General features: G+C 59.7%; 1 protein-coding gene across 2 annotated transcripts in view; it reads left to right on the top strand.

Moving 5' to 3' along the window:
- Positions 1 to 24,515, top strand: part of FGD3 (FYVE, RhoGEF and PH domain containing 3) — a 43,075-nt gene extending 18,560 nt beyond the window's left edge. The window contains exons 6-16 of one of the 2 annotated variants that reach the window (XM_036302403.1): positions 3,052 to 3,190; positions 3,660 to 3,718; positions 7,009 to 7,155; positions 7,275 to 7,367; positions 8,368 to 8,447; positions 9,413 to 9,443; positions 10,405 to 10,512; positions 11,211 to 11,273; positions 16,385 to 16,507; positions 20,565 to 20,705; positions 23,729 to 24,515. In XM_036302403.1, the coding sequence (XP_036158296.1) occupies positions 3,052 to 3,190; positions 3,660 to 3,718; positions 7,009 to 7,155; positions 7,275 to 7,367; positions 8,368 to 8,447; positions 9,413 to 9,443; positions 10,405 to 10,512; positions 11,211 to 11,273; positions 16,385 to 16,507; positions 20,565 to 20,705; positions 23,729 to 23,854 (1,110 nt within the window). In that variant the 3' untranslated portion in view covers positions 23,855 to 24,515. The remainder of the gene's footprint in view (positions 1 to 3,051; positions 3,191 to 3,659; positions 3,719 to 7,008; positions 7,156 to 7,274; positions 7,368 to 8,367; positions 8,448 to 9,412; positions 9,444 to 10,404; positions 10,513 to 11,210; positions 11,274 to 16,384; positions 16,508 to 20,564; positions 20,706 to 23,728) is intronic. The other variant, XM_036302404.1, reaches the window with a different exon arrangement.
- The last annotated feature ends 1,518 nt before the right edge of the window (positions 24,516 to 26,033 follow it).

Here is a 26,033-nt window from a genome sequence, read left to right as displayed (position 1 = left end):
CTTCCAATGTATGGCTTCATTTTAAAAATTAAAAAATGCTATTTCACGCCAATCAGAAAGGGTATATGCACCCCTATGTTCATAGCAGCACAATTCACCATAGCTAAGATCTGGAAACAGCCTAAGTGCCTATCAGCAGATGAATGGATTAGAAAACTGTGGTACACCTACACGATGGAATACTATGCTGCTCTAAAAAGGAAGGAACTCTTGCCTTTTGCAACAGCATGGATGGAACTGGAGAGCATTATGCTAAGTGAAATAAGCCAGTCAGAGAAAGATAAATACCACATGATCTCACTCATTTGTGAATTATAGAGAACAACATAGACTGATGAAAAGGGACAGACCCAAAAACTGAGAAACAGCGATCAGGCTATCAATCCCCAGAAGGAAAGTAGGGGAGGGCGGGGGTAAGGGGAAGAGATCAACCGAAGGACTTGTATACATGTATATAAGCCAAACCAATGGACATGGACAACAGGGGGATGGGAGCATGAGTGTGCGGGGCGGGGGAGGTTGGGGGTTAATGGGGGGGATGAGGACACATTTGTAATACCTTAACTAATAATAATTTTTTAAAAAAGAATTAAATGCAAAAAAAAAAAATGCTATTTCAGAACAATTTCCCGGTGGACTGTGGGAGGAGGTACGAATCTAGTTTTATTTTTGTGAAGTTAGCTGCTTACCCTAACATCACTAGCGCGCGCGCGCGCGCACACACACACACACACACACACACACACACACATGCTTTAGTATGTCCTGGAGGGTTAATGGGCCCAGAGACCCTTCGTGCAAAGGCTTGGAGACCAGACTCGGGTCTGGCCTGGCTCTTCCACACTTTCTGCATTTCCCAGACCCTCTGTCAGCGTGACTTCCCGTGTGGAGTCCCTGAGCCTCCCGTGTCCCTCAGCACCCTGGCCCTCTCCAGAGGGGGGGCTTGGACCCGACTGCTTCCTTCTCCCATCCACCCCCCCTTACCCCCCTCCCCTCACTATGTCTGGGTGCTCTCAGCTTTCCCCACGGAGGTTTCTCTGCCTCCCTGAGCTGTGCCTGGGTCTGACCCACAGCCCCGAGGGTCTCGTGCTGCCAGGGCCTGCAGGCCCAGTCACCCTGTGGCAGGGCGGGTTGGGGTTGGCCCAAGCAGGGCCCCCCAAGGGTGGAGGTCTAGGTGGTGTGAGTGCCGTGGCTCTGCACCTGTCGAGGCCAACAGACGGAGAACAAACCCCACTTCCTGGGACACAAATCACAGCGCGCTCTCCTGCCCTGTGTGCCCCTGTGGCCTCGCCAGCAGTCACTGTCCGGCTGACCGCTGTCCGGCAGCATCGTAGTTGCCAGAAGAGCTGTGGGCTCACCCCCAGCCTCACAGACCCAAACTCCCGGGGCTCCACTGCCCTCACAGCCCAGACGCCTGTGTTTGTTAGTTTTCTCTTCTCTTCCTACATCTCTTCTTCTTCTTCTTAATAATAATAATAATGATAATAACAATAAAGCTATAATTGAGGAAGTTGAAACCTGTCTAATTTGCATTGGGCAGTCGGTATCTGATTGGTTATCCTGAGGAAGCAGAGAAGAAAAGGCAGCATGGGCTCCATCTGGCGCAGCTCCCCGCTAAGGCCAGGCCTCGCCGCCTCTAGGCTCTGGGCTGTGGTGGCCGGGCCCTGGGCGATGCCTAGGGCGCCCTCCTGGCTGGGGCAGCTCACCCCGCAGGCCAGGTCCTGGGTCTGCAGCCTCGGGGGTGGGATGACCAATGTGTTGTCACAGGCAGACATGGTCCGGGTCACAGCCGGGCTGGACACTGCACCCCACACCCTGGACAGACCTGGGCCCTGGGTGGTGCGCGGTGGGGGCTCCATCACAGAGCAGCATGGTCTGCGGCCCTCAGAGGCCACCCGCCCCCAGGCCCTGTGGCGTGGCACCTTCGTGGGTGAGGCTGGGGTGTTCTGGAGGCCTGGGCACAGGGAGCCCCCAGCTGAGAACCCGTGTGGACAAACCAGGGAAGGCGTGGCCTTTGGAGGGTCCCTTGGTCCCATCCAAAACATAGTCTAAATTTTTGGAACTTTTATTTTGAAATAATTTCACATCTTTACAAGAAGGTTGCGAAAATAGGGAACTTCACATTTTGTCTTGTTTACTTTACAGTCTTTCCAACCACACACATGGGGTCATTAGTTTTGAACCTTTAGACCAAGTAGCAGCTGTGTAGCCAGTGTGTGAGCACGGCGCGTCCTGCTCGCCGGCCCGCGGCACAGCCATGCTGTCCCCCAGCCCTGCAGACGTCACCTGTTGTCCGTGTGCTCCATTCTCTGGCCCACATGCCAGCCCGGGACCACGTCGCCTTTGCTACCATGTCTCCGTCTCGTCTCAGCCGCGGCCCTGTCACTTCTGCAGGAGACAGCAGCCGTGTGTGCGCACTGTCTCTCCGTCTGTGTTTGTCCGCGGGTTCTCCACGCCATGAGCACCCTGTCCTGCCTGGGGACAATCTCCAACTGCCCACTGCTGGGGTGCTCCTGCAATTCAGGTGCTGCCAGCCCCCCAGGGTGCCGGCCTCCAAGCTCCTTTCCACGTGGGGGGTGGCGGGGGGGGCGGGGCCGGGGGGGGGGGGGAGGGGGGCGGGAGTGCAGGTGCCCGGGACAGCCAGAGGACAGCGCTCACACTTGTGGTTGGTCTGGAGGAGGTGCTGAGGCCAGAGGGAGGGTTGTGTTGAGGAAAGAGAGGGGGAGCCAGGGAGCACCTCGTCCCACCCACACAGCGTCCGTGGGGAGGAGGCCAGGCCGGACCCCGGGCTTCCCTCGGGGGGTGGGGAAGCTCCTGACTTCCTGGGGGGGGGGGAGGGCGGGGCTCAGTCAGGCCCGGAGAATGTGGTGGGGCGGCACTCAGAGGGAAAGTGGGGTCTCTGTCCCGTCGAGCATCCTCCCCCAGGGCGAGGTGCAGGAGCCAGGTGGCGGCCTGGGTCGTCCTGGCACCACTGCTCCGCCTCTCCAGGCCTCGGGCAGCTCCTGGAGGCGGTGGGGGCCCCTGCCCCACGTGGTGCCCTCTGTCCCACAGAAGCAAGACGTGTGCGGGAGCCTGACGCTGCAACACCACATGCTGGAGCCCGTGCAGAGGGTCCCCCGCTACGAGCTGCTGCTCAAGGACTATCTGAAGCGGCTCCCGGCAGATGCCCCGGACCGGCGGGACGCGGAGAGTGAGCAAGCCCTGAGGCCACGGGTCCTGGGCGGCGGGGAGAGACAGCCACAGGGACACAGACAGACTGGGAGGGAGAGAGCTCCAAGTGCCCCGGAACATTTGGGAGGCGACCGAGGGTCTTGGAGATGGAGGCGGCCCCTGCTGTGCGCAGTGTGGGGGAGACAGGGTCCTGGGAGGCGCTAAGTGCCTGGGCTCAGGGAGGGCCTCGCTGGGGGCCGGTCACTCCTGGCCCGAGCACAACGGCCGGCACACAACACAGGGCAGGGCGCACCCATGGGACGAGGTGCGCCCCCAGGCCCAGCAAGCCAGGTCTGTCTGCAGGGCCGCATCCCTGCCTCCCCAGGAGCCAGGCCTCTAGAGCAGGCCCCACCTGTGGGACAGGCAGGGCAGGGCAGGGCAGGTCTACAGCCTCGCGGGTCCAGGGGGTGTGGAGCCGCTGGCGCCCTGAGCCACGCTTCCTCCTGCAGAGTCCTTGGAGCTCATCTCCACAGCCGCCAGCCACTCCAACGCTGCCATCCGGAAAACGGTGAGTGGGAAGAGACCCCAGAGGGTGTGAGGGCCCCTCAATGTGAGTCAGGGAGAAGTGGGGGGGCAGTGCCATCGGCGAGCACACACACCTGTCCCCAGGTGGGCTCCATCAGTGAGCACACACACAGAAACACACACACACACACACACACACACCTGTCCCCAGGTGGGCTCCATCAGTGAGCACACACACAGAAACACACACACACACACACACCTGTCCCCAGGTGGGCTCCATCAGTGAGCACACACAGACACACACACACACACACACACACCTGTCCCCAGGTGGGCTCCATCAGTGAGCACACACACAGAAACACACACACACACACCTGTCCCCAGGTGGGCCCCATCAGTGAGCACACACATGCACACACACACACCTGTCCCCAGGTGGGCTCCATCACTGAGCGCACACACACACACACACACACCTGTCCCCAGGTGGGCTCCATCACTGTGCACACACACACACACACACCTGTCCCCAGGTGGGCTCCATCAGTGAGCGCACACACACACACACACACACACCTGTCCCCAGGTGGGCTCCATCAGTTAGCGCACACACACACACACACACACACCTGTCCCCACAAGGGCTCCATCAGTGAGCGCACACACACACACACACACACACACACACCTGTCCCCAGGTGGGCTCCATCAGTGAGCGCACACACACACACCTGTCCCCAGGTGGGCTCCATCAGTGAGCGCACACATGCACACACACACACCTGTCCCCAGGTGGGCTCCATCAGTGAGTGCACACACACACACACACACACACACCTGTCCCCACATGGGCTCCATCAGTGAGCGCACACACACACACACACACACACACACACCTGTCCCCAGGTGGGCTCCATCAGTGAGCGCACACACACACACCTGTCCCCAGGTGGGCTCCATCAGTGAGCGCACACATGCACGCACACACACCTGTCCCCAGGTGGGCTCCATCAGTGAGCACACACATGCACACACACACACGCACACACCTGTCCCCAGGGGGTTTCATCAGCATGCACACGCTCCCACATGTCCCTCAGGGCAGACCGGGCCCTGCTGAGCACTAACTAGACAGGCTGCCCGTGAGCTCGGTGATCATCGGTAGGTGTTCAGCGCTCCGTGCCTTAGTCTATGAAACACAGTCACTGGCAGACCTGTCTCACTGGGCTGTTCGGGGGCTAAATCACGATGGGAAGGAGAACAGGGCCGGGCACAGGTTCCCTCACTTCCTTTCACTCACTCGTCCACTCACCTGCCGGCCAGGTCAGGGGCTGTGACAAACCCACAGACGGGGCAGCTCACACAGCACACGTCTCGCACTCTGGAGGCCCAGATCCAGGTGCCAGGGCTCGGCCTGGCTCCCAGCAGCTGCCTCTGCACTGTGTCCTCCCGGCCGAGGGAGCAACCAGTGCCCTGGGGTCTCCTCTCAGGCTCCAACCCCGTCCCGGGCTCTGCCCCAGGGTGACCTTTCCTCCACATGCAGCCTTGCTGAGCGAGCACCTCTGTGTAACGGGCTCGCGGGGCGTGGAGCCCTCACCGACCCTGGGACTCGCGGCTCTGTCCCATTTGGCCCGCACACCGCGCTCTCCGGCGGCCGCGTCCCACCCAGCCCCGTGCCTGTGTTCCACCCCTGAGTCCTGGCTGCGTGCACTGCTGCTGCGCTTGTTCTTTCAGTCAGTTTACAGTCAATACTATTCTGCAGGGCACTGTTGTTTTTTGAGAGAAAAAAGAAAGTGAAATACCTTTTTTAATCCCAGTTTTCTCAAAGGTGAGATTGAGGGTGGGCGGCTTGGGTTGGGACAGCTCTGTGTGTGGTCTACTTCCTGCATCCTCATTCCCCATCTGCTCCCAGGTCTGGGCCTGGGGCCAGGTCCCTGGAGGGTGCCCATGACAACCATCAACAGGCCATAATTTACTCTGGGGCTTTTAAAATCTAACCCCCCTTTTCCTACCCAAAACTGAGTCTAGGGAAGGGGGAAGCTGCTCTGCAGAATTGACTGTGGACAGCGGGCAGCTTCCTGGGCCTACATCTCGGAGGGGGATGGACAAGCCCTCCCTTTTGGGTGGCCTCCGTCCCACCTGCTGTGGGGCCTCCGTCCCACCTGTGGCACGCCTGCTGCATGGCATCTCTCCCCCCAAGTCCAGGGAGGCCTCCTCCCACCAGGTGTGAGCACGGGAGGCTCCGGTGGAGGCCCAGTGAGCTCCCAGGGGTGGCACTAGGGAATGATCAGTGTGTGCTCACTGGGCTCCTCATGCTTTCATCCCTCCCTGCCTACCCTCAGCCTCAGCCACAGACCTCCCCAGGCCTCCCCAAGCCACCAGTCAGCCCCCTGGCCTCTGGCCCACCCTTCTCCACTCAGAGATTTCCCAGGGGCACCTATGTTGTCATTCTTTGTTCAGAACCCTCCTGGCCTGCAACTGCCTCCCAGGTGCGCACCCAGCCCCCAGCACACCCAGGTGCGCACCCAGCCCCCAGTACACCCAGGTGCGCACCCAGCCCCAGTACACCCAGGTGCGCACCCAGCCCCAGTACACCCAGGTGCGCACCCAGCCCCCCGGTCCATACAAAGCCCTTCAGCCCTACCCTCCTTGTCCTCCTCGCTCTCAATGCCAGTTCCCTTCTGTCCCTGCACCCACATGTACCATCTGTTTCTGTACCAAAAGCACAAGGGCTGGCCAACCAGTCTGCTCCTGAAGTTTGCAGGCTGAGATGACTCCGGCTCGAGGGCAGAGGCTGCTGCAGTGTGTGGGTCAGCACTGCGTGTGGGTCGGGGTCCCTCGGGTGCTGCTGCCTCTACTGCACTCCCCTTTTATTCCTGGCTCAGGCCCCTTGGGAGTGACAGGTCAGGCCCCTCACTCCTGGCTCAGGCCCCGTGGGAGTGACAGGCCAGGGCCCCTCCCTCCTGGCTCAGGCCCCTTGGGAGTGACAGGTCAGGCCCCTCACTCCTGGCTCAGGCCCCGTGGGAGTGACAGGCCAGGGCCCCTCACTCCTGGCTCAGGCCCCGTGGGAGTGACAGGTCAGGGCCCCTCACTCCTGGCTCAGGCCCCGTGGGAGTGACAGGTCAGGCCCAGGGCCTCTTGGCTCAGAGCTGGGGCACAGTCGCCGACTCTCCCGTCGCACCCCTGGGGCACTGGTTGGTCATGCTGCCACCAGCCAGCCGTGGGCCAGCGGGAGATGGGCGGCAGGCAGAGGGCGGCCGGGCTCTCGGACTCGCGGAGGGGGCAGCGCAGCCTTGCTGGCCGCACAGCCGCCTGCCTATCCCGCAGGAGAAAATGCACAGGCTTCTGGAAGTGTACGAGCAGCTGGGCGGGGAGGAGGCCGTGGTCAACCCAGCCAACGAGCTGGTCAAGGAGGGCCCCATCCAGAAGCTGTCGGCCAAGACGGGCGCCGCCCAGGACCGCCACCTCTTCCTGGTGAGCCCGCCCGCCTCCCCACCCCGTCCCCCACCCTGCTCGCCAGCCCTGCCCCTGCCCAGCCTTCTCTGAGGGCCCCCGGCAGCAGCCTGCCCCTCACCCTGCTGTCCCTGTGGAAGTTCAACAGCATGGTCCTCTACTGCGTGCCCAAACCGCGGCTCCTGGGCCAGAAGTTCAGTGTCCGGGAAAAGATGGACATTTCCGACCTCCAGGTGGGTAAGCCCCCACCTACGCCCTCCCTGGAGGCACAGAGCAGGCTTGGGGACATGGCTCTGGTCCCCGCTGTGCAGCCAGCACTGGCCCGCTTCTGTAGCCTCTGCTCAGGCTGCTGCCGAGCTGCCTGGCCTGGCGTCCTGGGCCCGTGGGCAGGATCCCGTCCCTCTGCTTGGCCCACCTGCCAGGGTAGGTCCTGTGGGGCTCACGCTCACAGCTGAAGGATGGCCCAGGACCTTGGCTGGACCCTGGCCCCTGTGCGGTCAGTGCCCCCTGACAGCACCACAGGTGAAGCCGAGGTGGGTGCCTGACCCGTCCACGCTCCCGTCTCCTGCCCCAGCTCGGGGCCCCGTGAGGCTCCAGGGCCTGCGCCTGAGCCGGGGCGGCAGCGCAAGGCTGTGGATCGGTAGGAGCTCAAACATACTGGCCAAATCCAAGTATTTGATCCGTTCTAGAAAGGGAAGCTTCGCCCTAGTGGTACAAAAGAATTCTTCTTACTTTGAAATTCTCTGAATCCAGGTTTAAGAAATACCATTCAAAGTAATGACTAACTAATGACCATAGTTAGAAGAAACTAGTTTTCTAGTGTTTCCCTGTAAAAAAAGAAAAGAAAGAAAAAGAAAGTCAGTGTGTGTGATCCACTGGGTGTGTTAGAGCAGCGGTCCCCTGTGCGGCCCCCTGAGCAGCCCGGCCCTGCCCCGAGGGCAGGCCCTGCTCTGCGGGTCACGCTGAGGGCCCCCCGGAGCCAGGCACTCCTGCCGGCATGGGCACCCTCCCCCTCTCCTCCTGCTGTGGGTTCCTTGGTGGGGATGGGCTCAGCTGGTCCAGGGCGCGGGGCAGGCAGGCTGCGGGGGAGAGGTCCTGGCTCGCCCTCCGCTGCGGTGGCAGCCTTCGCTCATGGGACCCCGAGGGCGCCTCCTCAGAAGGCCTCCGTGGGGGAGAGCGGGGTGAGTGCAGGCCCTCGGTGACGGCTCCATTCTGTCCTCGGCGGTCCTGTAGGTGCAGGACACCAGCAAGCCGCCAGCAGCCCCCACGTTCGCCCTCACGGGAAGGAGCCGGGCCCTGGAGCTGCGCGCCCGGTAGGCTCAGCTGCGCAGCCTTCGCTGCCGTGTGAACGCAGTCCTTGGCCGGGAATTTCGGCCCGCCGCTTCTCTTTCCAAACCAGACCACCTTGCCGTGTGTTTCTATTTATTCATTTATTTGTGGTTTAGGCTGTACCTGAATGAGGGGAGTCCATGCAGGATAAGCCCCCTCCCCACCCCCCAGGGGTCACCCTTCCCACCCCTCACACGCCCGCAGGGTCTCTGTGCTCACACACGTGTATCTACTTTTAAAGTCACAGATGGCTGTTTACTGTATAACCTGTTCTGCATCTTGCCTTTTTCACTTAATTTATCAGAAATCATCTCAGTCAGAGCACCTTTCCTAAAGGGCGTAATGCTTCCCAATGGTCACTGACTGGCTCTCTGGCGAGCCCCAGGCTCCACGGGGTCTGGCCACAACACCTGCCCCAGGTGAGGTGCAGGTGCGCTAGGCCTGCCAGGTGGGCTCCTGACACAGAACTGTGGGCCATAGGGCAGCACGTCTGCTTTCGGGGCCGGTAGCTATTGTCACACCACCGTGGAGGGCCGTGCCAGGCTGTGCTCTGACTGGTGACAAAGTGTGGGAGACCCTTCCTCCCACCCAGGGCCTTGGGGATAATCCACTGTGTCCAGGAGGCATTGCCTCACCTCCACTGCAGAGGCCTCTGCACTCCACACCTGCCCACCCCAGCCACTCCTGACCCCATGTGACCCATGTGACTATCCCTGACCCCACCTGTTCACACCTGACCCCATCTGACCCACGTGACTCTACCTGACCCCACCTGGCTGCACCTGACCCCCTCTGGCCAGTGTCCTGGAGCCCTGCGGGCCGTCTTCTGGGTCTGAAACTGCCCTTGGAGACAGTGTGCGGCTCGGGCATGGCGGCAGGGTGGGGAGGAATCAGGCAGTTACTCAGGATCCAAAGCTGAAGTCATAAAACCTGTTTCTGTTTCTCCTAGGACGGAAGAGGAGAAGAAAGAATGGATTCAGGTGAAGCTCCTAAAGTCACCTAATTCTTGAGCAGTATGGCCATTTCCTGTTGGAACAAAGGCTTGAGTAGCCCCAGGCCGTGCCCTACCTGTCTGCCTTGAAGTGGTGGAGTGACCAAGTTCATAAGCACCTTTAGACACCGCGAGCCTTTCAATGTGCTTGCTTGGCCCCCCGGTAAATAGAGAAACATAAAGAGCTGGCCAGCGTGGCTCCGTGGTTGAGCATCGACCTATGAACCAGGAGGTCATGGTTCCATCCCAGGTTGCTGGCTCCATCCCCAGTGTGGGGCATGCAGGAGGCAGCTGACCAATGATTCTCTCTCATCATGGATGTTTTTCTCTCCCTCTCCCTCTCCCTTCCTCTCTGAAATCAATGAAAAACATACATCCGCCTGCCCCGTGCCCTGGGTGTGCCTGGAGGTGGGCAGACAGGGAGGTGCCCTCCCCTGGGGGTGGACGTCTGCTGTCTGCTGGCTCTGGGGAGGGGCCACACTGCCCTCTCCACAGCCTGGCAGGCAGGGCAGGACGAGGGGTGGGGCTCACAGGGTGGAGCCTGTGCTTCCAGGGGCGACGGCTGGGAGGTGGGCAGCACCCGGGGCAGCACAGGGAGCCCGGAGTGGCCAGGCCAGGCCAAACCCTAATTGTTAGAGACTGTGGCTTCCAAAATGCGTAGAAGAGTATCTGGGTGGGAGAGAAGGCAAGTCAGAGATCAAGTGGAAATGGACTGCAGGAAAGGGAGCAGGCCTCACACCCACAGAGAACATCCGTGGCTGGGAGCACCATGCGAGGAGCCCGCTGCACTGTGGCACCGGACGGTGCAGGTGGAAGGCCCGGCTGCTATCGGTCACATCCCAGGGCCTTACTTCCTACTGTCAGGGGGCGCTTCCCGTGTGCAGGGTCAGGGGACGTGGGCACACAGGATGCTGTGGGCACCGCTGAGGCCTGTGCCCTGCCTGCTCCAGGTCATCGAAGCCACCATCTCAAAGCACAAACAGAACAGCCAGACCTTCAAGGCCTTCAGCGCCGCCTTCAGCCAAGACGAGGACCCCTCCCAGACTCCAGAGCCCCCTGTGAGTGCCCGAGCCGGGGGCTGTGCGGGAGGCGCCTGGGTGGGCATGAGGCTGCGGGAGCCAGTGCCCAGCACACTGCCCAGCCTGCATGCAGGGCTGGCGTCAGGAAGGGAGGCTGCCCCCATCCGGAGTTATCCTCATGCCCAGGGCCAGGGCTGGTGGACAGCTGACGTCTGCCCACTCTCTACCGAGTACCTCCGGGGACCACTGTGCCTCCAGGCCAGGTGGCCCCGGTGGGGCCGCAGCGGGAGGCAGCGCTGTGGACTGCTCACTGTCCCACCCAGGACGCCCTTGGGGGCCACCTGGGGCTTCGGCACAGCCTCTGTCTGGGCTGCAGAGTGAGGCTGCTCCCCGGGTGTCTGAAGCTGCCGGGTGCCCCGCCAGCCTGGCCAGCAGCCCCGAGACCCAGACGCCAGGTGGCACCCTTTTCTGCGGCCAAACTTCGGCCTGCAGGCCACCTCGCTATCTGCTTAATATTTGCATTAAATCTGCTCACTTTTTTCTGCTTTCTGGATTATTTTGAAAGAAAACGGGCAGGTGCAGAGCTCTCTACAAGGACACCTGAGGGAGGAGCTGGGACCAGGGCTGCTCACTGCAGGGCTGATGGTCAGGTGCAGGTCTGGGCTGATCCCAATGCTGCCCTGGACTTTGGCATGTGGCCGAGCCTCCACTCTGCCAACTGTCTCTGTCCCTTTCAGACGACGAGTGCCGGCTTTGAGGAGCCTGTGGTGGCCGCCGACAGCAGAGGGTATGCTGCAGGGGTGAGTGACCCCAGCAGAGGCAGGAGGTGGACACGTGGGTCTAACTAGGGTGGCCTGAAGGGTGAGTTCAGACCATAGTGACCTGTGTGTGAGCAGGTCCCCACAGTGATGATCCTGGCCTGTTGGGGGAGGGTTGGGGGGCCACTGGGACCTGAATGTGCATGTCCTCGGGTGGGTGGAGGTCCCAGCTGAGGTCTGGAGACCTGAGCTCTTCTCCTCGTGTGATATGTGCTGAATCAATCTGAAACGAGGCAGTTCCACCCTAAAGGGCTCCACCGTCCAGAGAGGAAAGGCCATCCCATGGACAGTGATTTCGGGCAGGCAGGGGCCCTGTCAGGAGGGCCTGAGGGGTGCTATCAGGGAAGGCTTCTTGGAGGTGGCATCTGACCAGTCTGTTGGGCCCAGGAGGATGGGTCCAGGCAGGCATGTGCCCAAGACCCCTATCCTGAGCCTGCTCACCTTCCTCAGCCCGGGCAGTGCAGGCAGGAGGCACTGCCAGGCTCCTTCCTGGAAAGCTACAGCAGTTATCAACCTGTGGGTCACGACCCCTTTGGCGGTCAAACGACCCTTTCAGAGGAGTCGCCTAAGACTATCCTGCATATCAGATATTTACATTACGATTCATAACAGTAGCAATATTACAGTTATGAAGTAGCAACAAAAATAATTTTATGGTTGGGTCACAACATGTGGAACTGTATTTAAAGGGCCAGGTGGCTGCACAGGGGCTGAGCCCTGGATGTGGTGCAGTACAGCCCGTGGGCTGCGTGTCAGGGGGACCCAAGGCGCGGAGAGAGGAGCAAGAGGTGGGTGGGGTGTGTGGGGCCCCCTCAGAGAATGTTCTAGGAGGAAGGGACCCCTCCAATTGGCCGCCCCCCTCCTTTGATGGGTGAGAAGGTGGGTCTGCCTGAGCCAGGCTTTGACCAGTAGAGCTGTGGGGCGATGGCCATGCTGGGCCAGTGGCGCACAGGCTCCGCCTCCTCCTGTCCGGGGCTCAGCCTTCCAGGGGCTCCAGGTCGCAGTCCAGTCCTCCTTGTTCCGGGCGCTTTACCCACCCAATTTGGGGCTGGGCCGATGGCCCACATGCAGCCGACGGCCTGTGGGGCCAGCTTCGCATGGCCCGGCTGCGTGTGGCCCGGCTGCACGTGGCCCGACTGCGTGTGGCCCGGCTGCACGTGGCCCGACTGCACGGGGCACGGCTGCGTGTGGCCCGGCTGCACGTGGCCCAACTGCGTGTGGCCCGGCTGCATGTGACCCTACTGCGTGTGGCCCGGCTGCACGTGGCCCAGCCACGGTGTGCAGCTCTGCGTCTCGGGGCAAGACTCAGTGACGTTGTAGGAGGCACTCAAAAGTGGGCCTTAATTCTGACACCCAAAAAAGAATGATCTTTGCTACAAGATGCCAGGCATAAGCTTTTTCTTAGCATATTTGGAGAGAAAGAGTAAGCTCATTTGTGGGGTGCTGGTCTGATTCTGGGGTTCTCAGACACAGTCCCTGCAAGCTCCTCTCTCCTACGAGAAGTTAAGACCCACCAGGAAGCCCCGCAGGGGGCCTGAGCCAGAGCCTTCTCGCTCTGTGCTCTGTGCAGGAGCATAGAAACATCCCCTCCCAGGCCAGACCCCCTGTGGGCGCAGGGCCTCTTCCCGGTGCTGCTGCTGTGTGAGCCCCTCCCCTAGCATCCCAAACAGCCTGGCTGCCTCCACCCTCTTCCTTTCCCTGGGGCTCACCCCTCCTTCCCGCTCCGCACCACGGGCCCCAGCAGTTCTGAGAGACGTCTCCAGGGAAGGAGCCCTGATAGCGGAGGGCTCAGTGTGGCTGGCAGACAAGGCCAGAGGTGGCTGGGGAGGACACCCACAGGCCTTCGCCACCCTATTGTCTGTGTCTGTAGGTAATGCATATATGCATATAAGATCTTTGTTTAATCTCTTCCTGACCCCCCAACCCTCTTCCCTTTGAGATTCATCAGTCTGTTCTATTTCCATGCCTCTAATTCTATTTTATTTACCAGTTTATCCTGTTCATTAGATTTCTTATTTGTTTATTTAGATTTTTAGATTCAATTATTGATAGATAAATATCAATATTGCCTTTTTATTGTTCATATTTTTTATCTTTATCTTTTTCTTCTCCTTCTTCCTCTTCTTAAAGAATACCCATCAGCATTTCATGTAATACTGGTTTGGTGGTGATGAACTCCTTTAGCTTTTTCTTGTCTGTGAAGCTCTTTATCTGACCTTCAATTCTAAATGATAGCTTTGCTAGGTAGAGCAATCTTGGTTATAGGTCCTTGCTATTCACCACTTTGAATACTTCTTGCCACTCCCTTCTGGCCTATATAGTTTCTGCTGAGAAAGCTGACAGTTGTATGGGCACTCCCTTGTAGGTAGCTAACTGCTTTTCTCTTGCTGCTTTTAAGATTCTCTCTTTGTCTTTAGCCCTTGGCATTTTAATTGTAATGTTTCTTGGTGTTGGTCTCTTTTGGGTTTCTCTTGTTTGGGACTCTGTGCTTTCACCAGGTAGGGAACATTTTCTGTCATTATTTCTTTAAAAAGGTTTTCAATATCTTGCTCTCTCTTCTCCTTCTGGCACCCCCATGCGAATGTCGGTACACTTGAAGTTGTCCCAGAAGCTCCTTACACTTTCTTCATATTTTTGGGTTCTTTTTTCTTTTTGCTCTTCTGATTGGATGTTTTTTGCTTCTTCATATTTCAAATTGTTGATTTCATTCCCAGAATCCTCTACTCTATTGTTGAATCCCTGTAAATTATTCTTTATTTCAGTCAGTGAATGCTGAATTTCTGACTGGTTCTTTTCCTTTTCTTTTTTTCATTCTCACTAAGATCCTTGAAAGTCTCACTAAGTCCCTTGAAGCTCTCATTAAGATCCTTGAAACCTTATAACTATGGTTTTTGCACTCTATATCTAGTAGTTTGCTTTCTGCCATTTCTTTCATTTGTGACATGTTTCTTTGTCTCTGTATTTTGGCTGCTTCCCTGTGTTTGTTTCTGTGTATTGGATAGAGCTGCTATGTCTCCTTGAGTTGGTAGAGTGGCCTTGTGTAGCAGGTGTCTTTTAGGGACCAGTGGCTCAGCCTCCACAATCACCTGAGGTGGGCACTAGGTGCACCCCTTTGTGGGCTGTGTGCACAGTCTTGTAGTTGAGCCTTGATTGTTGTTCGTGTCACTGTGAGGAATTGACCTCCAGGCCAATTGGCTGTGAGGACCAGCTGTGACTACAGTGGGAGAGCTACTTGGCAGGGAACACCCCTATGGAGCAAGACTTGCTTCAGTGGCGCTTTGGTGCTCACTGAGTCTGGCCCTTGAGTGTGTCACTTATGGATGTGTAGAGTTGTAATCTGGTGTGGTCTGAAACTGACCACTGGGTGCACTGGCTCTTGAGTCTCCAGGGAGGTGCAAAGTCAGCCACTGCCTGGGGCCACCTGTCAGGAGCTACAGAGGGATCTGCAGACGGCTGCTATTTACTATTTATATTGGGCTTGGAGGTGCCCAGGTGAGGCCTGGCTGTGAAGCAAAGCAGGCTGGTGCTAATGCCAGGTCTTGGACCTTTTATTGATACGTTTGGGGCATGCTGTCACCAGCTGCAGCTTGTTTGAGAGATTTTAACAAAGTCTGAAGTGTGAGCAATGACAGACCATTAATATGCAAAAGCCACTACAAACAGCTTGGATGGGGCTGCAAATTGGATGGGTCAGGGTCTCAGGGAATTCCCAGGGCAGAGCAAACAGTGTGCTCCAGGCTGATGGAGACTCATATATGACTGCTAGTCAGTTCTGTGACACAGGAGGTCCCAGCACAAGAACAATGACCCCTGCGAGCACCCTTGTCTGGGAGAAAGCCACTCCCAAGTCCCCGCCCTAATGTCGCCTCATATGTATCTGGATCCCCCAGAGCTTTGCCCTGGTGCTGGAGTTCAGAGGAAGATACCTTGTAAGTGCGCTATCCCTTTAAGAGAAACACCTGGGTCTCTGAGCCTCAATCCCCATTGGTTTTTACAGCCTGAAGCTATGGGGGCTTCTCTTCTCAGCTCTGGGACCCTGGGCTGGGGTCTGGGACCCCTTGCTCCTCATGGGGGGAGAGGAGGAGCTCTGCGTACATGCTCTCCCTCCCAATTAAAAAAGTGGCACATGTGGGTGCCAGACCAGCTCGGTCCAAGCAACCACTCCTCCTATCACCCTCCATGTGCTTTCTTCTTTCTCTAGTTGTAAGACTTCCATTCAGTCAGCTTTCAGGCACTTCTGCATGATGGTCTTCTGTATGTTAGTTGTAATTTTGATGTGGTTGTGGGAGGTGGTGAGTACCGGCGTTTACCTACACCGCCATCTTGGTTGTTCTGAGAAGCATTGGTTTTCCTTACAGTGGTTGTGATGCCCATTCTCCCCTTAGCAGGGCCTCTGTGGGATAAAGTGAGAGGGGCCCAGGGCTGTCTGACTCGCAGTGTCCATGGGGCAGGGGGTTATGACATGGAGGGAAGCTGAGCCTAGGAGGAGCCAGCCTGCCCCTGGGCACCTTGTGCCATTCTGTGCGAGCATCACATGGTGTGGCCCATGGGGGCTGGTGAGTGGGGGCCACACAGCTGGGAAGCACAGTCAAAATTTGAACCCAGGTCTCAGTATTAGTCAGCTCAAGCTCTGAAACAAAATACCACAGACCTGTGACCTACACAGGCATTCATTCTCCCGGCTCTGGAGGCTGGAAGTCCACTTGTCAGCCCCAGGGATTGCATTGTCACGCGTGTGCCGTGAGGAGTGTGTGCCAAGCTCCAGGGCCCAATGAAGATAGAGTAGGGGCGTGAGTGCTGTGTAGCCGATGCTCAGGACAGACACCCAGTCCTTGACTGGGACCTCTGTGCAGACAGCCACCATCTCTCTCAGCATGGCCTCTGGTGGCAGAGTCCCTGGCCAGCATCCCAGCATGGAGTCCGGATCACTGAAAGCCTCACTGTGTGACAGGGGAGAGGCGGGCAGCCATGGCCACGGGCTCCTGCTTCCTTCCCTTGTCTACATCAGTGTTTTCCCCTGTGGGTGCTGCCCATGCATCATACAGCCCCCACTACGTGTGCTGGGGGCTGACTGCGCCGTGTGTCGCCCACAGCTCGAGCCCAAGAGGGGGTCCTCCAAGATCAGGCGGGACAAGGAGAAGCAGAGCTGCAAGGGCTGTGGCGAGACGTTCAACTCCATCACCAAGAGGAGGCACCACTGCAAGCTGTGTGGGGCGGTGAGCTGGGCAGTGGGGCCGGGCAGCCATGCTCACACCTCCTCCCAGACCTCCTCTGTGACAACTCCTCCCAGCCCTCCTCTGTGACAACTCCTCCCAGCCCTCCTCCCAGACCTCCTCTGTGACGACTCCTTCCAGCCCTCCTCTGTGACGACTCCTCCCAGACCTCCTCCCAGACCTCCTCCCAGCCCTCCTCTGTGATGACTCCTCCCAGACCTCCTCCCAGACCTCCTCTGTGACGACTCCTCCCAGTCCTCCTCCCAGCCCTCCTCTGTGACGACTCCTCCCAGCCCTCCTCCCAGACCTCCTCTGTGACGACTCCTCCCAGACCTCCTCCCAGAACTCCTCCCAGACCTCCTCTGTGACGACTCCTCCCAGCCCTCCTCTGTGATGACTCCTCCCAGTCCTCCTCCCAGACCTCCTCTGTGATGACTCCTCCCAGTCTTCCTCCCAGTCCTCCTCTGTGATGACTCCTCCCAGCCCTCCTCCCAGTCCTCCTCTGTGACGACTCCTCCCAGTCCTCCTCCCAGACCTCCTCTGTGACGACTCCTTCCAGCCCTCCTCTGTGATGACTCCTCCCGGACCTCCTCCCAGACCTCCTCTGTGATGACTCCTCCCAGACCTCCTCTGTGACGACTCCTCCCAGCCCTCCTCTGTGATGACTCCTCCCAGTCCTCCTCCCAGACCTCCTCTGTGATGACTCCTCCCAGTCCTCCTCCCAGCCCTCCTCTGTGACGACTCCTCCCAGCCCTCCTCCCAGACCTCCTCTGTGATGACTCCTCCCAGTCCTCCTCCCAGACCTCCTCTGTGACGACTCCTTCCAGCCCTCCTCTGTGACGACTCCTCCCAGACCTCCTCCCAGACCTCCTCTGTGACGACTCCTCCCAGACCTCCTCCCAGACCTCCTCTGTGACGACTCCTCCCAGACCTCCTCCCAGAACTCCTCCCAGACCTCCTCTGTGACGACTCCTCCCAGCCCTCCTCTGTGATGACTCCTCCCAGTCCTCCTCCCAGACCTCCTCTGTGATGACTCCTCCCAGTCTTCCTCCCAGTCCTCCTCTGTGATGACTCCTCCCAGCCCTCCTCCCAGTCCTCCTCTGTGACGACTCCTCCCAGTCCTCCTCCCAGCCCTCCTCTGTGACGACTCCTTCCAGCCCTCCTCTGTGATGACTCCTCCCTGACCTCCTCCCAGACCTCCTCTGTGATGACTCCTCCCAGACCTCCTCTGTGACGACTCCTCCCAGCCCTCCTCTGTGATGACTCCTCCCAGTCCTCCTCCCAGACCTCCTCTGTGATGACTCCTCCCAGTCCTCCTCCCAGCCCTCCTCTGTGACGACTCCTCCCAGCCCTCCTCCCAGACCTCCTCTGTGATGACTCCTCCCAGTCCTCCTCCCAGACCTCCTCTGTGACGACTCCTTCCAGCCCTCCTCTGTGACGACTCCTCCCAGACCTCCTCCCAGACCTCCTCTGTGACGACTCCTCCCAGACCTCCTCCCAGCCCTCCTCTGTGATGACTCCTCCCAGTCCTCCTCCCAGTCCTCCTCTGTGATGACTCCTCCCAGCCCTCCTCCCAGACCTCCTCTGTGATGACTCCTCCCAGACCTCCTCCCAGCCCTCCTCTGTGATGACTCCTCCCAGACCTCCTCTGTGACGACTCCTCCCAGACCTCCTCTGTGATGACTCCTCCCAGTCCTCCTCCCAGACCTCCTCTGTGATGACTCCTCCCAGTCCTCCTCCCAGCCCTCCTCTGTGACGACTCCTCCCAGCCCTCCTCCCAGACCTCCTCTGTGATGACTCCTCCCAGTCCTCCTCCCAGACCTCCTCTGTGACGACTCCTTCCAGCCCTCCTCTCTGACGACTCCTCCCAGACCTCCTCCCAGACCTCCTCTGTGACGACTCCTCCCAGACCTCCTCCCAGACCTCCTCTGTGACGACTCCTCCCAGACCTCCTCCCAGAACTCCTCCCAGACCTCCTCTGTGACGACTCCTCCCAGCCCTCCTCTGTGATGACTCCTCCCAGTCCTCCTCCCAGACCTCCTCTGTGATGACTCCTCCCAGTCTTCCTCCCAGTCCTCCTCTGTGATGACTCCTCCCAGCCCTCCTCCCAGACCTCCTCTGTGACGACTCCTCCCAGTCCTCCTCCCAGACCTCCTCTGTGACGACTCCTTCCAGCCCTCCTCTGTGATGACTCCTCCCGGACCTCCTCCCAGACCTCCTCTGTGATGACTCCTCCCAGACCTCCTCTGTGACGACTCCTCCCAGCCCTCCTCTGTGATGACTCCTCCCAGTCCTCCTCCCAGACCTCCTCTGTGATGACTCCTCCCAGTCCTCCTCCCAGCCCTCCTCTGTGACGACTCCTCCCAGCCCTCCTCCCAGACCTCCTCTGTGATGACTCCTCCCAGTCCTCCTCCCAGACCTCCTCTGTGACGACTCCTTCCAGCCCTCCTCTGTGACGACTCCTCCCAGACCTCCTCCCAGACCTCCTCTGTGACGACTCCTCCCAGACCTCCTCCCAGCCCTCCTCTGTGATGACTCCTCCCAGACCTCCTCCCAGTCCTCCTCTGTGATGACTCCTCCCAGCCCTCGTCCCAGACCTCCTCTGTGATGACTCCTCCCAGACCTCCTCCCAGCCCTCCTCTGTGATGACTCCTCCCAGCCCTCCTCCCAGACCTCCTCTGTGATGACTCCTCCCAGCCCTCCTCTGTTACGACTCCTCCCAGACCTCCTCCCAGCCCTCCTCTGTGATGACTCCTCCCAGACCTCCTCCCAGACCTCCTCCCAGCCCTCCTCTGTGATGACTCCTCCCAGTCCTCTTCCCAGACCTCCTCTGTGATGACTCCTCCCAGTCCTCCTCCCAGTCCTCCTCTGTGACGACTCCTCCCAGCCTCCCTCCCAGACCTCCTCTGTGACGACTCCTCCCAGTCCTCCTCCCAGACCTCCTCTGTGACGACTCCTTCCAGCCCTCCTCTGTGACGACTCCTCCCAGACCTCCTCCCAGACCTCCTCTGTGATGACTCCTCCCAGTCCTCCTCCCAGCCCTCCTCTGTGATGACTCCTCCCAGCCCTCCTCCCAGACCTCCTCTGTGATGACTCCTCCCAGACCTCCTCCCAGCCCTCCTCTGTGATGACTCCTCCCAGCCCTCTTCCCAGACCTCCTCTGTGATGACTCCTCCCAGCCCTCCTCTGTTACGACTCCTCCCGGACCTCCTCCCAGACCTCCTCCCAGCCCTCCTCTGTGACGACTCCTCCCAGCCCTCCTCTGTAACGACTCCTCCCAGACCTCCTCCCAGCCCTCCTCTGTGATGACTCCTCCCAGACCTCCTCCCAGCCCTCCTCTGTGACGACTCCTCCCGGACCTCCTCCCAGACCTCCTCTGTGACGACTCCTCCCAGTCCTCCTCCCAGACCTCCTCTGTGACGACTCCTCCCAGTCCTCCTCCCAGCCCTCCTCTGTGACGACTCCTCCCAGCCCTCCTCCCAGACCTCCTCTGTGACGACTCCTTCCAGCCCTCCTCTCTGACGACTCCTCCCAGACCTCCTCCCAGACCTCCTCCCAGACCTCCTCTGTGACAACTCCTCCCAGCCCTCCTCTCTGATGACTCCTCCCAGACCTCCTCCCAGACCTCCTCTGTGATGACTCCTCCCAGCCCTCCTCTGTGATAACTCCTCCCAGTCCTCCTCCCAGACCTCCTCTGTGACGACTCCTCCCAGTCCTCCTCCCAGTCCTCCTCTGTGACGACTCCTCCCAGTCCTCCTCCCAGACCTCCTCTGTGACGACTCCTTCCAGCCCTCCTCTGTGACGACTCCTCCCAGACCTCCTCCCAGACCTCCTCTGTGATGACTCCTCCCAGACCTCCTCCCAGCCCTCCTCTGTGATGCAGACTCCCGGCCCCCAGCCTTGGTCTCTGCCTTCCCCAGGCTCCTGGCCCCCAGGGCCTGCAGAGGCCCCCCCTCCCCCGTTGCCCGCCTGTTCCGTCTCCTGGCCGTGGCCCTTCCCGCCTCTTCCAGGACAGGCCTCTCTCCGCGGGAGGGAGGGTCATGGTGCCTCTGTCTGGCAGGTCATTTGTGGGAAGTGCTCCGAGTTCAAGGCAGAGAGTGGCAGGCAGAGCCGAGTCTGTGGAGAGTGTTTCCTGACACAGCCAGTGGCCCCTGCGAGCACCAGCCCCAGGGCACCTGCCGAGCCCCAGCAGAGCGTGGAGGTGGGTGTCCCTGAGCCTGTAGCACGAGCTGCCACCTGGCAGCCTGGGCAGCCTGGGCAGCCTGGGCTCCTGGGCAGCCAGCTTCCCCGGGACCAGGACTGACGGGCTTGGAGGCCTGCAGGTGGCTGAGCAGCGGCACTGGAAGGTCAAGCATCCTGCCTGTGCAGCAGGCTCCCCAGGGTCCTCCCAGCTGAGTGCTGGGAGCCATGTGCCCCCATGGTCAGGCCGCTGTTAGCAGCCCAGGCTGGGACAGACCCTCCAGGCCAAGGTGCCTGTCTCAGGCCTAGGAGGGGAGTCCAAGGCCCAGGTGTGGGCGGTGGGTCCCCTGCGGCCTCGCCACGGCTTGCAGATGCCGTCTTCTCCGCCCTCATCTCCGTGTGAGAACACCAATCACATTGGCGAGGGTCCACCCTAGTGATCTCACGGGACACAATTACCTCCCTAAAGGCCCCTTTCCAAATATAGTGGCACAGAGGGTTAGGGGTGCAGCACATGGATTTGGGGGCACACAATTCAGCTGAAGCAGATGGGGACCAGTGCATCTTCATTCACGATCACTGTGATTGGAGACCTGGAGGGGAGACCTGCTGTGCCCCCAAAGCCGTTGAGGGCCCCACCCTCCTCCCCTCCGCCCTCCTGAGGTTGCCACGCCCCTGCGGCTCCCCTTCAAGGACAGGCCTGAGTTTATGGAGTGCAGGGAAGATGGAAAAGAGAAATGGGGCTTTCTCCAAAAGTGCGTTTTCCCGTTCTCTGCACATAATGGTCTATGGCTCTGAAGCCAGATTCCTGCTGGAGCCTCCTGGGAAGCTATTTATGATATTGGGGTCCCTCCCTAGATATTGCAGGCGTGGTCGAGTGGGCCCCGCTGTGGCAGGGCCCCTGAGTGTCTATCACAGACGTCGAATGGTACGTATATGAGAACCAAGTGTAGAAGATGTGAGCGCGACCCTGCGCTCTCAGCACCGGTGCCTGGAAGGCCCAGTCCGAGCAGGGACCAGCCTGCCAGGGGTGTCTGAGGGGCTTCCAAATGGCACTGAGCTTGTGTCCATGGCTGCTCTAAGCATGCCAGAGCGAGGAGGTGTGGTATGTGTGGTGGATGGTGTGTGTGTGTGTGTGTGTGTGTGTGTGTGCGCGCGCGAGTGTGTGTGTAGGTGTGTATGAGTGTGTATGTGAGTGTGTGAATGTGTGTGTTTATGTGAGTAAATGTGAATGAGTGTTCATGTGAGTGCATGTGTATATGTGAGTGTGAATGGGTATATGCATGTCTGAGTGTGTATGTATGTGCATGTGTGTGAGTGTGCGTATGTGCGTATCTGTTCATGTGTATGTGGGTATGTATGTAAGTGTGTATGTGTGTATGTGAGTGGGTATGTGTGTATATGAGCATGTGTTTGTAAGTGTATGCATGTACATGTATATGTGTGTGTGACTATGTGTGTGGATATGTATATGTCAGTGTGTGTGCCTGTGTGCCTGTGTGTGTATGTTAATGTGTGGGGAGGTGTGTATGGATATGTATGTGTGTATGCATCTGTATGTGAATGTGTGTGTTAATGTGTATGTGCATGCATGTATGTGCAGGAGTGTGCATATGGGGGTGTGTATGTGTGAGTTTGTATATGCCTATTATGTGTGCATGCATGAGCATGTGTGCATGTATGTGGGGGTGCACTTGAATGTGAGTGTGTGTGTGGTCAACCAATGGTCATTGTAACCCATTCAATGCCAACAGGAATCCCCAGTTTGGGGCTCAGCGAGGAAAGAAACCACTGAGTGCAAACAGCTCAATTGTGACATGCAGGGCTGTCACCATAGTGTGTGCGTGACAGCAGCACTGGCTGCCGAAGAGCCCAGCTGTGGGCTCAGCTCGGGTGCGCTGTCCCGGTGGGAAGGGGAAGTCACTCCCAGAACCACAGGGGAGCTGCTTATATAGACAGATGCCGCCCCTGGTCCCTATAGTCTGTCCTCAGGCAAATGAGAACGCCAAATCCTTGCAGTTTGATTGTCCAAAAGCCACTGTACTGATTGGTCAGAATAGAGCCACTCTGGGTGGTCCGAGCTGCGCGGCTCTGACTGGATGGGGAAAGCCTCAGTCCTGTTGGTTGAAATGGATTCCAGGACCTCCTTTATAAGGCCCAGCTCAGGCGGCAGAAACAGCGCAGGCAGGCGGTTCGATGCAGCTTCTCCCTGTGCAGAAATGGCTGCCTGGCTCTGTTTTGTTTTTGTTTTTTAATTTAAGCCCAGTTAGCCACCAGGAGCCCTTCTTAGTAGGTGTCTTTTTTCTCAGGTCCACAGTGTGCGTGTGTGTGCGCATGCGTGTGTGCGTGTGTGAGTGCATGTGTGTGCGTGTGTGTGTGTGTGTGTGTGTGCGTGTGTGTGCGCGTGTGTGCATGCGTGTGTGTGTGACGAGCGAACAGCTGGATCACTCCCGGCCCCTCCTTGCTGAGCCGCGCTCTGGCTCTTGCTGGTTCACTCCTTTCCTGTTTTATATCTGTCCTGACCCCACGGTGGCTTCCTTCCCGAGGGGGTACGGCCCATCCAAATGCCCTTGCAGTGACCCTAGGAAGTGTCAGCAGGCCCAGCCCTTGTCTTGGTCCTCTACCCCCCACTCAGGCCCCACGGCACCTGCAGGGAGACAGAGCACTTGGCCCCGCTCTGTGGACCCGCCCGCCCGCCTGCCCGTGTGGCCTCTGTGGCATCCGATGGCGGCCTGGCCTGGAGTAAGGTACCGGCGGCCACTCCCGCGTCGGCCTTCTCAAACGTGCTGTGCCAGGAGGCTTCCCTGGCAGCCAAGCCGCAGGCCGCACCGAGGAGCCCAGGCCATGCCGCCTGGGACCAAGCCCTTGCGGCCCAGCTGTGGGCAATGGCAGCTGGTGATGCCAGGACTCGGGAGGCGGTGCTGACTCTCCTCCCCTCTTCTCTCCTCCCCTCCCCTCCCCTCCCCTCCCCTCCCCTCCCCTCCCCTCCCCGCTTCTCCCCTCCCCTCCCCTCTCCTCCCCTCCCCTCCCCTCTCCTCACTGCAGGACAGTGGGCCGCCGCCGGCCCTCCCCTCTGGCTGCACAGTGAGTGCCGGACCTGCGGAGACGCTGCTGGCACCGGGACTGTGTGGCAGGCCTGGCAGGCCTGTGCCTGAGCATCCCAGCCACTGAGCTGCAGCCGAGGTGGCTGGGAGCCCTGAGCATGGTCGCCGTGGGGACCCAGCCGGGCCAGCCCGGGGCCTGCAGCCCTGGCCCATGGACCGGGAGCTGAGTCTTGGCCATGGCCCTGCTCTGCAGTCGCCCCTGCGGGGCCCGTGCTCACCTGAAGGTGGCCCCGAAGATGAAGTGTGCCCACTGCAGAGGGGCTGGCGCCGCAGGAGGGTGGCCACCTGCCCAGAGTCACCTGGCACATCTCGGGAAAGAGCCCGGCCTCCGCCCTCAGGCCAGCGGCGAGGCCCAGGAAGGACGCAGGGCGACTGTGCGCGGGGCGCTGGCAGGAGAGGGGAGGCCGGACAGGGCCTGGGGACTCCTGGTGGACGTGCAGTCGTGCATCCCTCTGGCCCCTGCCCTCCTGTCAACACCGTCTGCACATGGGAGCTGAGCCGCCACCAGCCCGACTCCACTCCTCCTCTGCGCACCCCGGCTCCCAGGTGCCCGTGCCCCACCGCCCCGTGTGGAGCCGCTGGTGGGGCCAGCCCGCCAGGAGGGGTGCGCTCCTGAGCAGCCTCATGAGAAACTCACGGGGGCCCTCCTGTGCCACACGGGCGCCTGAGAGTGGTTCCTGGAGGGGTGGGCAGAGCTTGTCTGGGTGAATAAATGCTGGCAGCCAGCAGGTGAGCAGTCTTGGTTTAGAGTCACTGGGTGGGCCTCTGGTGGCTGGGTGGGTGACGAGGGTGACAGAAGGGCCCAGTGACCCAGCCTGTGGGGCATAAGCACGGGCACCTGGAGACCTGCTCTGTCCCTGCCCATGCGGGTGAGGCGGTTGGGCCCATGTCCCGTGGGGAGCAGGAGCACGGATGTGGGGTTCACAAAGAAGCTAGGAGGTCAGGCTGGGAGGTCCTGTTTGTGCTACAGCTCCAAGGGCCTTAGGAGAGAGAGGAAGGAGTTAGGGGCCAATGACCAAATGGACCCCCATCTCTCTAATGTCCTCGTGGCTCCCTGGGGGCATGCCGCTGCTGCCCAGCCATGGCACACTCTCCGTGCCTATCTGAGGTACTGAGAGGGCAGCGTCGGGGCCAGAAATGGGCATCAGATCATGGGTGAGGTGGGAGCAGGGCACAGGTGAGGGGCACACATGTGATGGGGGGCCCAGCTGAAGTGGGAGTGGGTTCCAGGGGAGGTGGGTGGGGCCCAGATGAAGGGGACAGGGTACAAGTGAGGTAAGCACAAATGTGACACCACCCATGAGGCAGGCGGGCACAGAGGAGGTGGGTGAAGGCTCAGGTTCGGTGGGACACAGTGAAGTAGGGGCCCAGGAGTGGCTGGCAGGGCATAGGTGAGCTTATGCATGAGCCAGTGCCCCCCACGTGGGCCCACCCAGTTGTCTACACCAGTGATGGCGAACCTTTTGAGCTCGGCGTGTCAGCATTTTGAAAAACCCTAACTTAACTCTGGTGCCGTGTCACATATAGAAATTTTTTGATCTTTGCAACCATAGTAAAACAAAGATGTATATTTTTGATATTTATTTCATATATTTAAATGCCATTTAACAAAGAAAAATCAACCAAAAAAAGAGTTTGCGTGTCACCTCTGACACGCATGTCAGAGGTTCGCCATCACTGCTCTAGATGCTGCTGCCTCAGTCCCGAGTCCCTGGGAAGCGAGGCCGCCTCCCCCAGCCCTGGCCAGGCCCCTGCAAATGCAGGAGACAGAAAGCCCTGCAGAGCCGGCAGGGGCAGGGCAGGGCAGGGCAGGGGCAAGGGCAGGGCAGGGGCAGGGCAGGGCAGGGGCAGGGCAGGGCAGGGGCAGGGGCAGGGGCAGGGGCAGGGGCAGGGCAGGGGCAGGGGCAGGGGCAGGGCAGGGCAGGACAGGGCAGGGGCGACGGAGGCCCCACTTGCCAGTCTCATCACAAGCCCAGGGTGCTCCCCCTTGACAGCTGCGGAGACTGGGTCAGAGTCCTACAGCTTCAGAGTGGGAAGCTGGAATCGACGCCGCAGCACGAGGGGTCTTCCAGGGGAAGCTGGGCACCCCACCGAGGCCCACATCTGGGCTCCCCGGGGCTCTGGACCACGGGGGCCCCAGCCTCTCCTGTCTGCCCATCCTGCCCCCCGCCCCCCACACACATGCCCACAGTGCTTGCGGGGCCCTTTTCTTCTGCGGGGGGTGGGGGGGTGTATAGCTAGGGGCC

This window comes from Myotis myotis, unplaced genomic scaffold (genome assembly GCF_014108235.1).
Source record: "Myotis myotis isolate mMyoMyo1 unplaced genomic scaffold, mMyoMyo1.p scaffold_m19_p_31, whole genome shotgun sequence".
In the NCBI taxonomy this organism is placed as follows: domain Eukaryota; kingdom Metazoa; phylum Chordata; class Mammalia; order Chiroptera; family Vespertilionidae; genus Myotis; species Myotis myotis.
Note: the sequence above shows the minus strand (reverse complement) of the source record. Positions and strands in the feature narration are given on the sequence as shown.